The 13619-nt window shown below is 54.8% G+C and overlaps 1 protein-coding gene and 1 pseudogene across 2 annotated transcripts in view; both read right to left on the minus strand.

Moving 5' to 3' along the window:
- Positions 1-13619, minus strand: part of CD247 (CD247 molecule) — a 69310-nt gene that overhangs the window by 5665 nt on the left and 50026 nt on the right. For both annotated transcript variants that reach the window (XM_057315507.1, XM_026509456.4), the window contains exons 2-3: positions 1018-1121; positions 45-101 (exon numbers count right to left, since the gene is read on the minus strand). In XM_057315507.1, the coding sequence (XP_057171490.1) occupies positions 45-101; positions 1018-1121 (161 nt within the window). The remainder of the gene's footprint in view (positions 1-44; positions 102-1017; positions 1122-13619) is intronic.
- LOC130544346 (mitochondrial carrier homolog 1-like) lies at positions 5544-6359 on the minus strand (annotated as a pseudogene).

Genomic DNA, 13619 nt, shown 5'->3' on the forward strand with positions numbered 1-13619 from the left:
CCCTGCTGCCGTCCCCTCGGCGGGCTGCGGGAGGGCAGACTTACGTTGTACAGCTGGTTGGGGCCCTGCTGGTCCTCGGGGGAGGCCGCGCTCCTGCCGAACTGGAAGAAGGGGTGGCGAGGTTAGAGCCCCGCACCTCCGCCGGTGCGGTGGGCCCGTGCGGCCCCCGCGGTGGGCCCGTGCGGCCCCCGCGCCGGCCCCCCACCACGGGGTGGACGGTGGCTGCACAAGGTCCCAACTCCTGCGGTGACCTCGTGTGTCACTGCGTCGCACTAGCTTAGTGTCCTTGAGTACCTGCCCGAGGCACACTCAGCCTCGCTCTTGGCTCTGTTCTCTCTGCCTGCGCAGAGATCTTACAGGTGCACAGGAAACCACCCGAGAGATCATCTAGGACCGCTCTGTTCAAACCCGTAAAAGGAAAATTAGTAAGACAGTTTTACAAATGGAATCTTTTGCCAAAGTCTACCATCCAAAAGAGCTATATAGGTGGGAGGACTGAGGGGATAACAAGGACCGAGCCCCAGCCCTTCCAAGAAATCCAGACTCTGTAAGGCTCCTAGCTGAACACCCATGCTCTGGGCCCACCCTCACGTGTTGTGATAGGGAACCTGAGGTTTCCAGAGGCAGGCTGGTCCCGCCTCAATCAGCAGCGGGATGGCAGAGTCTGGGAAGAAACTATAGGTCCCCCACCTCCCACTCTTAGGTCCCTGAAGCCTAAGCCCCTTTCCTGCCAGCAGTAGCCCTGCTCCGGGATGCCTTGATGTTTGCTCATCTGTATGACTCCTCAGGAAGACACCCAGCATCAGACCCTCCCTCCCACTCTGCAAGGCTCCCTCCGACCCCGCCCCACGCCCTTCCCCAGCCCACCTGAGATGCGCGCTTGGCTGATCCCTGCTTTGCGATGGACACCATGCTCCAGGCACTACCCATGCTTGAGACTTTCCAAGACTAAGGCCCTTCTGAACATCAACCAAGTAGGGGAGCCCGCGCCTTCTCCCCGAAGCCCATGGTACCCACCTTTGCTCTCAGGAACAGGGCCGTGATGATGATGCCATAGATGAGGAGGAGTCCGTCCAGCAGGTAGCACAGTTTGGGATCCACCAGGCCATAGCTCTGTGCCCCTGTGCCAAGAGATGAGACTGATCAGTCAGGCCCAGGGCGACAGAACGTGTCCCCACCATCCCCGGGTGGCCCCATGACTGACTACTTAAGGAACTCGTGGTGAGGGGGGCTGGATCCATTCCCTGTACCCCATCTGACCACAACTTCCCTCTCATTCCCTTCGACCAGCTCTGGGGAAAACCTGGCCCGACAGCCAGCCATGACACTTGGTGGGGCCACAGATCCGGGGAAGACCGGAAGGAAGCAGAAACTAGGTGGGAAGGGGAAGCTGTCCAGTGGACATAGGACTGCTGCCTCAGGCCCACTGGAGCCCAGCTGTGTGTGTGTGAACTCCCATATGAACCATGCATTCTGGAATTCTCTATAATGAAATGCCCATGTCTGGATGAATGGCACAGCTGAATCAGGGTATGTGGCTCCCTAAGGCCTACTCACAGGGAGAGAACAGGATTGGTGTTTGCATGAGATCATTAATTAGGACTGTGGGACTTTGCGGTAACTCTCCCTTCCTGACTCCCACTCTCCTCAGTGCCAGGCGCTGAGCAGGGTCTCCCACTTAGGCCGGTGGGGCGTGGGGCTGGGCTTCCTTTCCCGGGGCCCCAAGGGGTCTCATGAGCAATAGACAAAGGTACAATAAGGGAGTCCCCTCCCAGCCGGAACCTGGCAGTCTCCCTGCTCACCGGTCCCAGCTCCATGGCTTCAGCTTCATCTGTCCCTGTCCCCCTCCCCTTCCCCCACACACTTAAATCCCCGGGACACACCTTGTGTGTCCAGACTCTGCCTCTGTGCATTCACATGCACTGTTTCCGATGTGTATTCTCTCCCTTTCCCTGCAAGCCTGCCATCCCGTAAAGTCTGATGCCTCCTACAAAATGTAGCTCAGAACTCTGTCTAGCCTGTTCCATCCCACACTGCAGGGGAACTTCTAGTCCTCATGATGGTATTGACCCTTGTCAAACTAGCAATGCACGTGTAGCTGACACTGGCATGTTAGTACGACGGGATTGGGAAAGAGGTATAGTAAATACTCGGGTGAAATACACGCATTTTGATTTGAAAGCTCACAGCACTGTGAGAAGCCATGGGTTTTAGACTGTACTTCCTACTAGGTTCGTCTACAGCAGCTCAGCCTGCTGCCCTGGCACCTGTCTCCACCCCTGCGTGCGAACTCCGAGGTTGGCCCGCAGGGTGCTTCTCCCAAGGCCAGAGTGCCCCCTGGTGGCCACCTGCAGCCCCCATCGGGGCTGTGGGAATGGATGCCCGCTCTTGAGTCCTGTCTTAACCTTACCAGGGGCTTGACTTGGGGCAAGGTATTCACCCTCTTTCAGTTGCTGCTTCCATTAAACAAGGTGAGAACCAACATTTCTTCAGTGTTTACGACGTGCCAGACACCAATTTAATGGAGTAACTCATCAGATCCTCCCAACAGCCCCGCACAGAAACACAGAGAACTTGGGGTTTAGCCAACGGCACCCATGCAGCCAGCGAGAGGCTGCCCCAGGGCCTTGCCAGGCAGTGAGTCTCCCCTCGCTTCGCTCTCCTGCTCTGGGCCCCCCTCTGCCCACCCCTCTCCAGGAGCAGCGTTTCGGCGTCTCCCCCGCACTACGTGAGCACGTGACTCCAGGCTGCCCCCCACCCCGGGGGTTCTGACTCTAACTTCCCCGAAGCCCAGTCTTAAACCTTGGACTCCCACCCTGACTCAGGAGCCCTTAGGCCCCAGGCGGCTGATCTCTTTGTAAGCTTCCGACAGCCCCTGCTCCGCGGAGCAAATCCCCGCTCCGCATCAACCTGGGCTTCGGGCCTACCCACCAGCCCGGCCCGGCTCCCCGAGGCCTTCCCCGCTCCGCCTCCCCTACCTACCCGCTGCGCCTCCTTGAGCTCCCCAGAACTTTCCTAGCCACTTGAGCTCGCTCCTCTTGCAGCCTGCCACCGCTAGCACGCCCCCTCCACTCTGCAGGAGAGTCCTAGCCCCCCACCTTCGCCCCTGGGCATTCAGTGGCTGATTCTGCCCCCCACAAAGCACCCCCCCCACATAACTCGCCAGGTCCTGAGAGTCCCCTTCCCCTCGGCCAAGGGCTGCATTTTTTGCCTCTTCCTTTACCCTCAACAGCAGAGCACGGGGGTGCAGGGGAGACGTTCATCACATATCCTGTGGTTTTAAGGGAAGATGCTGGGGCCAAAGCTGGCCAGGCCTCTGGCCCTGAGGCAGAGCCGCAAGCCCCCCACTGACCACAGGTAAGGGTCTGAAGCCCTCTAGGAGGTAAGCCATCCGCCAGCAAAGGCCACCAGCGCTGGGGTGATTTTTTCTTTTAGGGCTGGAGAGGAGGCGCCAGCGGCGATTTATTGGGGTGGTTGAGATTCAGAAAAAGGGCCGGGAGAAAATCGCTCAGCTGCCTGTCACATAAAATGAGGACAGAAAAATTACTGGACAGTAAATTTAGAACAAATGAGAAGAAATATTTCTTCGTGTTGTGCAGAACCGGCACGGTGGGGGAGGGGAATTGGTGGCCTCCCCCAGAGATAAGTAACAGGGACAGGTTTTCTTTCTTTCTTTTTAAAGAGCAGCATGATTTTATGGCCCATGACAAGTATGCTGTGTGTGGTTTGGCCAAGGAGAGGATATGAACCGCAACACATCTCCCAGGGCAGGGATCCTCCCGGCACCCGGTCGGCCGTGCTTGTGCTGGGAGCGGCGGGCCTGAGGAAGGCAGAGATAGAAAGGGCCTCGAAGGGACCCAGGGCCTCATTCAATTATGCAACTGATTAACTATTTCTTGGGCATCTGCTCAATGCCAGGGAATGCAGAAAAAGAAGGAGCCGTGGAGTGGGCGTCAGGCAGACTCCAGTCCTTCCCTTGCCACTAAGTAGCTGTGTGGTCTTGGACAAGTCACCTCACCTCTCTGGCCCTCAGTGTCTTCATCTGTAAAATGGTTGGTAATCAGAGCTACCTTGAGGGTGTGGGGAAAATAAAATGAGAAAAATGTATTGGTAGATGTTTTTGTAAGTTTCTTCCGGAAGAACAATGATTTCGAACAGGTGGGTAAGGTCTTCGGAGTCCTTGCCCTCGGGGGGCTAAGGCGACACCTTACACGGGGTCGAGGGGCTTCCCCCCAAACAGCAGCTAGTTTTCCAGGATGCCCACTCAAAGGCATGAGGCAGAGACGCTCGCTGCCTGGTTCCGGCTTCTTCTCTGCACCCTCATCCTGTTTGCCTCCTTTCCTGAGCCACTTGGACACCTTTTCATATCCCATCACACGCGGTCCCAAGGGAGGTGGGTGTTAAACGCGTGGGATGGTGGCTGCTTTCCTATGTGACTGTTTTCTCTCACAGTTCCCGTCCTCTGCCCCAGATTCACAGCACCCAGGAGAACCCAGGAGCTGGGCAAGGGCCCAGACACTCACTTCTCATTGCCTGGGTCTGGGGTGGACGGGCTGGGAGCCCGGGCCGGGGCAGGGCCGGGACTGAGGATCGGGGGCAACATCACACGGGGGCAGCCTTGCACACACAAGCCCTACAATAAAGACAAATGTCACAGACAGAGGTGGACAACGAAATTAAGGCCGCAGTCTTTATACGCTGTAATTTTTGTGAATTTCCCAACCGTGTGCTACTCAACTTCCTTCAGCCTCAGTTCCCGCATCTGTAAAATGGAGCTGAGGCTACACTGTGTCTCACTACTCTGCGGTAGTGAGATTATCTATTGCAGGGCACCCGACCCGCATGTAATAAATGCTCCGGGTCAGCTGTTATCACCATAACTGTGTCTCCCCCTGCCCCCAAATCACCACCAACACATTTTTTTTTTTTTTTTTGAGGAAGAAAAGGTCAAATCGTATCAAGAACTTTTAAACTGGGTAGCACGAGAGACACTGAAGTGTCTAACTTCTGGGTGTTCACAGCCGCACAGCTAACCAGATCCTGCCCTCACCATTAAACCAAGGGGCATTCGATGAGGGGGGTGCGTTCTGAGCAGTCACATGATTTCCCATTTAGAAAATGCTGCCTTCCTAGCAGACAAGTTGTGCTGTGCAGAACAAAGGCAACCGAACAATAGCCTCCCAGCGCAGGCCTAGACAGGCCGGTGGCCAGGGGGAAGGGGACAAGCCCTGTTTGCAAAGCAGGAGCGCAATGCATCCAGCTGGGCTGCACGAGGAGAGCTGGGGCAGGATCTAACCCCGTGAGCCTTTCTCCACCCAACCTGGACTTCCAGGAGCCATTCTCTGGCCCTCCGCCCAAGGCACACTCGGCGAATCTAGAAAATAAGGGGATTTGGCCCTAATTTCCATCCCCACCCCACCTCACCCAGGTCTAACAGGGGACCAGAGCCACCAGAGCCTTGCACCTGGACGGACATATGGCAAATATGGAAACTGAAGTCCAGGTGGGCTGGAGCACATCTAGGTGTCCCGGGGTTGGGGCCGTCAGGCAGGGGCTCCCAGACGATTAGGCCTCACGCAAGGTGGCCCGGCTGCTGGTGGACAGCGGTATTTTAGGGGGTTCCTGTTATTCCGGGCAACACACAACCCTGATTGCAAGCTAAAGCCTCGGAAGAGCCGGCCTTGCTCGCTCACGTACTTCCAGCACCGGATACAAGACTGGAACACTGGGGAACAAAAGGGGGGCCTGGCCTGCAGCCTGACCTTGTCCGCAGCCAGGAGGTCACTGCCCGGCCTGCGTGTGGCCATCCCCATCGCAAACACGCTGTAGCTCAGGACAGCCAGGGCCCGGCTGAACGGGGAACCTGGACTCTGGTCCCTTCCCGGGCCCCCTGCCAGCACACTGTCAGCTGCCAGGCAGGCTTTGATAAAATGGGCCAGCAGGTTTCCATCCCGTAAGAAAACCACATCTCCCGGCAAGTGAGGGGTTCGGCAGAGAATTCCAGCAGCCCCTCCTCCTTGAAACTCTTCTCCGTGGAGCTCAGCACGCGGCTGGACTTGGCCTCCCATCCCACAGACTAGACCCTGGGATGCATGGAGAGGACCCAGGGTGGGTGGCCAACATGTGTGACAGTGTCGGGCATCATCCACAGGAGTTCTCCTTCTCCTCAGAGGGGTCTTCCTATCATTTGGCAGAAACCTGCTTGATCTCACCTGGAGGGAAAACCTTCTCCATGCTGCCCCCGGTCACAGTGGCCGAGGCGCTGGCCATCACGGAGGGCTGAGACATGGGGACAGCCGTGTCTTTCCATCCACCACATTGGTCCCGGTGCTGGGCGGCGCGGGGGGTGGGGTGGGCATCGGCTCAGGGATGAACAGCCTTCAGGAGAGCCGGGTCTAGTGTTCACGCCCAGCGCCACGAAATCACCCCCGACCCGGGGTTGTCTCGAGCCCTGGCCCCCGCACACGCACCGTCTACCCGCGAGCCGAGGATGGTGCGGCCACGTGCAGTGAGTGGATGATGTACCCCGAGCCCTGGCTCCAGCCCCCACCCCACCCCTGATGCTGCCCACTCCCCCCCGACCCCCCACTGCTCCAGTGGGAGCTCAGGGAGCAACTTCCTGCTTTGAAGACCCCCCCATGGTCCCACCTGGTTTTTACTTGAAGCATAAGAAGCCGGAGCCTGCCTGCCAGGTAGCCAGGTACCTGGAACAGGCCACGTGAGACGCCCAGAGGAGACTCCATGGCAACCGGAGATGAATCACAGAGTCTCTATACCTACCGCTCACTGCCTCTGAAAACGTGATGAGTCTCATCAGTGGGAGAAAGCCTAGCCTTCTCTGTACACCTTTTTGTCTCTACAAAAGCCCTGAGTTCAGGAAGTTTCCAGGCACTGACCATTAACAGGAATATTCGGTAGGGGAAGGCCCCAGGAGGGCAGCCTGGGGGAGGCACTTGCCCCTACAGAGTCTAATTGCTTTGGATGAGGTGTGTTTGAATTGTATTGTTTGTCCCCCAGCCAGACCAGGAACTTCTGAGAACAGGGAAAGCGTGTCTCAACCCACCTGGTCCGGCCATTAGGAAGCTGCGAACACACACCATGTTGGTCTTCCCTCCGGCCAGCTTCCTCCTCCCGCACACCCCCTTTAGGAGCAGAGGGACTGCCGAGCTCCCTCACTTCCAACTGGCAAGGATCCTTTGCATTTGAACCCCAGTCTGTACTTTTAAAATTGCTTCCTGTGCCTGATTGAGCTCAATTCTGCGAGAGTCCAGAAGGTAGGCAAGGCTCCATTATTAGGTCCAATTCAACTCGGGTATAAACCGAGACCAGAGGAGCAAAGTAACTTCCTCAGGGACCGCGGCAGTCTAGTGGCAGAGCTGGGTGGGGTTCCTGGGCCTCCTGACTCCAGGGACTTTTCTTGCCTCTCTGCCTCGAGGGGCCCTCACCTGTGGGTACAGGACACAGAGTTTTCACCTGGCTCGGAACTCACAGCCCTGTTTGCCGGGTTTTAACAGGTAGTCCCAGCAGCTTATGAGCTTTTTGTGCCCGGAGTCCTCTCCCCGGCAAGCCCTGGAAAGCACAAGTGATACAATTTTGTTTCACTTGCCTATTTCCCCTCCTCACTAGGCCACGTGAGAAGAGGAAAAAACATAGGCCTCAGAGCCAGAAAGACTAAGGTTCAAGTTCTGAGTCCACTTCCTACTGGCGCTGTGTTTGGGGACTGCTTTCTTACCCTCTCTGAATTTCAGTTCCCCACCTGCTAAAGGGCTTTAATAAGACTGACTGCACTGTGCAGTTAGGCGGCTACACGGAGATAACGGGGCGCAGGGAAGTGCCCTGCCCGGTGACAGGTGCTGAGCTATGGTCTCAGGTGGCCTTCTCTGCCACCACAGAGGCCTTGGACGTCCAAGAAGCAGCAGGAGTGGACCAGGGCTTCCCACCTCTCACTCTTGCCAAGGCTGGGGACAGAACCTGGTCGGCTCCCCAGCTCAACATGGAGATGCCCACCTTTCGAGCGTATGAGGGTAAGAGCGTAACTCCCATCCGCACCCAGCGTACAGGGTAGAGAACCCTTGGCCCGCGCGTTATCTGATTCAATCCTCAGAACAACTCTCCATGACATGGGCAGAATTACTACCGATTCTATTTTGCAGACAAGGAAATTGGAGCTCAGAAAGGTCAGTCAGCAGGAAAGTTCATCTTTCCCAAGTGCATCTGATGTGAATTCCCTTGTCTTTCCACTTTGTCCTGGTGCTTCCGGAGTTCAGGTTCTCCAGAGAGCCTCCCACCTTCTGTAGGCATTTCTTCCCTGACACCTTCAGCCTCTGCTTGAATACGCTGGGTGACAGGGAGCTCACCACTCATCAATCACTGGCAGAGAGCTCTAATTTTCAGAGCTGTTAAAAAACAGCTTTGGTCCTCGTTCTGCCTTTAGAAGCACAAAGAACACGGATTCTCCCACTCCTGTAAGGCAGCCTTTAAAATCTCCCCCGTATCCAGCTTGTCTCTCCCTTATTAGGAAACACTTTGGCAACACAGCAAAGCCAGTCCTTCGAAGGCAGACAACCTGAGCACAAGTCCTGGCTCTGGCCCTTAACCATCTGCATGACTGTGGTTCACAGAGACCTCGCAGGGCAGGCTCTCAGTACACAGGTGCTAATGGCATCGATAGTCCTCATGAAGACCACAGTTCAGGTAGGACTGGCAGGACTCCAAGCTGCCGGACCGCCCTTTGCAGCCCTAACCTTGAGCCCCAGGCCCTGCTGCTGCCCAGCCCCACCCCCAGGCTCCGACAGGACTGGCAATGACATTGCAGGCTGAGAGCTTAGAAAACAGGAAGTCATGTGTGTTCAGGAAGGCAGCAGCAGGAGTTTTGGGGCGCCTGTGCTGGGGCTGATGCCCAGCTCATTGGCCACAGCACCAGAGGTGCCCGGACCTCCCCTGCAAGGGGGTTTGCTCCCTTTCGTGGAACAACAAACTTTCACTGCAGCAGGAAAGATAGACACACGGGGTAACGATGGTAAGCACCAGCCGAAGCAGACGTGAGTTTTCTCATTCAGTCCTCACAGTGACAGTGACTTTACAGCGGGGGAAACTGAGGCTCGGAGAGGTTCATAACATGCCAAAGGTCTAGATCCAGGGTTGAGCTCAGGCCTGTCTAGAGTCGTAGCCCAGATACCATCTGGTCCAGAATCCTAGCCACCATTTGGACCACTTACTGACCTCGGACCACTTCTCGGTCCTCAGGGCTGGGGAGAGGGGTTCCCTTCAAGGCTGCGGATGGAGTCCTTCCTTCTCTGGGGATCCCACCACAGTAGCAGGTGTGTTTCTGACTCTGCACTTGGCCTTCTGTCTTGGAGGGGACAGGAGGCTGGGAGGCCTACAGGATGAATAGGGACAGATGGCCCGCTACCAAATGAGAGGCTACTCTGGCCAGTGCCTGTCGAGGCTGACCCAGCTGCGGACAGCCTTGCCTGCAGAAGGAGTTTATGTAAATATCGGTACCACATAATTTCTGGCTACTCACTTTAATCTGGCACAGCCTCCTCGACCCCCTCCCCCTCAAAGTTGGATTTCAAAGACTCATGTTTCATTGTGAAGCTACATATCCGGTCATAACCACCTACAAACTGCATAATCCCATAGACAAGGCTTCCAAGGCAAAGAGGAAGCAAGGGGGTTGTTGGATTTCTTAGAAGTAACACGATTCTGGGAGAATAGTTCCCTGCTTGTGTTACTACTTTCATTACATTTGTTACGATTCGTGCAATAGTTTTAAATTTTTTTCTACAATCACTTTGCTTTTTATTTTCAAGTAAATCAGCTCATTATGAAAGTGCAAGAAAGTACAAGAGAATCAGAAGCACGCATAACACCACATTCAAACACAGCCTGCTTCACATGCTGGCAGATTGCCTTCGAAGGTGTTCGTTATTTATAAATTTATAATTATTCTACATAAATATTTTCCCTGAAAAAAACCTGCTTTTTTCCTGTTGGTATTATATTATAATTTAACATTATGTTTTCATGTTATTTCACATATTTATATTTCACGTTTCCTGCTATTTCATAGGTTTGCTGAATTTCCTTTGTAAAGCTTGCATAACAATTCTTCCACAATTATTTACCGTTTCTGCATTGAAAGTTGTTTCCAATTTTTCACCATTATAAATAACTCTGTGATGAACAGCTTCATTCCTAAAGCTTTCTACAGGTTTAGAATTCAATCAATAAAATTTTGAAAAATGAAAGCTAAGATAACTAATCCAAGAGAAAAATCAGCAAAAGATATAAACGGGCAATCCTTAGAGGCAGAAAAACAAACTGCTGAGAGCACATAAAAAGACCCTCAGCCTTGCTCCTGGTTACTCACTACCGAAAGCACAAAAGGACAGAGGGAGGGACCGCATTATTCACAGAGAGTCAGAAGGCATCAGCTGTGAGGTTATGTGAAGGAAGGGCCCCCCTGGCAGAGGAAGAGAGGGTGCCAAGGTCCTGTGGCAGATGCAGGCCTGGTGTCTCTGAACAGCAAGGAGATAGGTGTGGCCAGGGTGGCATGAAAGAGGGAGAGTGCTAGAAGATGAGGTCAGAGGGTAAGGCGGGGGGGCATTAGTTAGGACCTTCTCGGCCAGTGGATTTTACTCTGAATGAGATGCAGAGAAATTGCAGGGTTTTCTCTTTTTACAACAAATACACATTATTTTTGTAATTTCAAGAATGTGAATACAATTTAAAAGAAAAAATTAGCCGATTGGAATAAATCCGGTTCGTGGTTGCCTTTGCCCAGGCACGCTTCCAGAACAGGCCTAAAATCCAGGCTCTGCCGCCAGGATGCCGACTGGCCTGTAAAGACCGTCCACAGTCTGCCTGCGTTCACATCTCTATCTCTTCCTGCCCTTGCCCCATAAACCAAGCTACGTTTGCACACAGAAAGTGGTTTATTTCTACTGAGCGGATGCAAACCCCTTCATTCTTGTGCATGTTCATCATTTAGTAACGCATACTCACCACCAGGCTCTTTGCGATGGCCCGAATTGTGTCCCCCCCCCCCCAAATTCATATGTTGAAGTCCTAACCCTCAGTGCCTCGGGCTGTGACAATATTTGGAGGGAGGCCTTCACAGAGGTAATTTGGTTAAAATGATGACCTAGGGTGGGCCCTGCACCAACGTAATTGGTTGATCCAGGCAGATCTTATTTGTTCCACTTTGCAGAGAAAGATACTGAAGGTCAGGGAGGTCCTGAGGCGCATAGGTAGCAGAGCCTGGATGAGAGGCCAGGTCTTGCCAGGCCTTTGTTCTCCCTCACACAGCACACAGCCCCCACATTACGCTCTGGAACATTAGCACTACTTAAAAGAAATCCACTCTATCAAACCCTCTCATGTCAAAATTCCAGGCATGATTTTGCCATTTCTCTGAGACTAATTTATTCTGCAGATAAATCCTCATAGTACGCGTGCATAAACACACACACACACACGCACACACACACACACACACAGATGTTTATTACATAATTATCTGCGGGAGCAAAGAAAGAAGAAAAGCAAGCAACATAAACATTTACCAGCTAGGCACCTACTTAGTAAGTGTCGGTATAGCCGTGTGTAAGTTTAAAAATCCCAAAACCCACCAGATGGTTCTGTACGTGCTGCTCTGGAAAGATCTCCAAGATAATTGGGTGCAAAAAGCAAGCTCCAGAATGGTATGCATAATATTTATGTATGAAAAAGAAAAGAGATATAGGCTGTGTATGTATAATAATACAGAAATCTGTGTCTGGTTAGAGTTTTTGTTTGGGATGATGAAAAAGTTCCGGAAACAGAGTGGTAATAATGATTGCACAACAACTTTATGCCAGTGAATCATACACTTAAAAATGATTAAGATGGTGAAATTATAATTTTGCACACTTTACCACGATTACAATGTTTGTATCTGCATGTCTACAGCAATATTGATATTGACATCAATATCTGGACGGCTACAGCCACAAAAAATTTTCTCCATCCTTAATTCAAGAGGAGGCAGGAAAGGGGGAGGTCGGGAGAAGTTTATGTATTTTCCATGAATGACGTGAACCCTTAAACCAAACCAAGCGTGTGTGGACAGTTCTAGTCCGGGCGTGAAGTGGAGGCCCAGGGACTCATCCATCCAGCAAAGCATCTTCGACTAGGCTGTGGCTCAGTGCTTTTCTGGTGATGACTTACTGGTATTTGGAAGTGTCTCCAATAATATAGAAATTGTCACTATAATGGTGTTGGGGGAATATGGTTCCGTTTCTGTCTGAACACGAAAACCATTACTGCTGGCCAACAGCGTGATTATTACAGATGCTGTTACTATCGGGTGCTGCGGGAATAGGGAGCACCAGCCCAGTCCGGCAGGTCAAGTGGGATGAAAACAGCTCTGGCCACAGCCTTGCCCAGCCAGAGCCTGAGACCTTGGGGATCCCGGGACCCAAGAGGCCAAGCGGGTCTCTGGGCAACTGCAGGAAGGCCATGGGGTGGAAGGGAGCCAAGGCGGCTGTCCCTGCAGCTTCTCCAGTCCCCTGGGAGCTGTCTTGCAGGCCCCAGACCACTGAAGGCGGGTCCTCAGGGCTCCCGCAGCACCCGGAGCAGACACCTGCTTGCCTGATGCCCCCTTCAGCCAGCGGCTTCATGAGCCCCCCCCCCGCCCCGCCCCCACGGACCTTGCCCCCCTCTGTGGGCCCTGTGCCTCTCACTCTGCAGGATACTGTGCCAGGCCGGGTGCAGGCACCGGCAGGAGGTGCCCGGGGAGCAGCTCTCCCCCCCACCCCCAACCAGGCTTCTCAGAGGTCGGGGTGGGGAGGAAATGCTATTTTGATTCTAAATCAGACACAGATACCTCATGGCACAGAGTAAACAGCTCCCTGGGATTTTCAAGAGGCGAGCCTGGCCCTGGCCGGTGGTGCTCCCTGTCCTGCGGTGGGTGTCGGGCTCCCCGGGGAAAGGGGAAGGCTTGAGGAACGACGGGCTCCGTCCAGGGGCTTCTCCCGGGGCGGCCGTGCGCACTCGCTGCTCAGCCTCGCCGCCCGCGGTCCAAGCCGGGCCTCTTCCCCCCTCCCCGCCAGGCGCGCTCAGCTGCTGGGACACCTGCGATTTGGTGCCCCAGCCCGGAGTCACCACCCAAATCCCTAAACGACAGCCTTCCGCAGGAGGGAGAGAGAAACCTGGGACGACGGGAGGGGCGCGGGGGCCCTTGCTCCGCACGCAGCCTGGGCGGGCTCCCCGGCGGCGCGTCCCCCCAGGCTCTCGGTGCGGTTTCGGGGAGCAGCAGTCCCGCCCCTCCTGCCCGCAGCCGGCTCCTCCTCGAGGTTTCCTGTTGAGCTGCCATCCCGGGCCCGGGTTATCGCCCGTGATCTCCCATCTAAACTGCTCACACACTCAGGCGCTCGCCCCCACTTGCGGTCCCTTTCCCCCCAACCGCACCGCCCCAGCCCTCTGCGCTCAGAAGTCGCCCGGGGCCCGGAGCTCTCGGGGGCGGCGGGGACTGGGGTCGGACGGCTGGTTCCCAGGCGTCGGAGAGAGCGCTCCGAGGTTCTCCCCTGGGAGGCGGGGAGGGGGGGGGTCGGCCTGGGGTGGGGACGGCGACT

The sequence above is a fragment of the Ursus arctos genome, unplaced genomic scaffold (genome assembly GCF_023065955.2).
Source record: "Ursus arctos isolate Adak ecotype North America unplaced genomic scaffold, UrsArc2.0 scaffold_2, whole genome shotgun sequence".
Lineage (NCBI taxonomy): Eukaryota > Metazoa > Chordata > Mammalia > Carnivora > Ursidae > Ursus > Ursus arctos.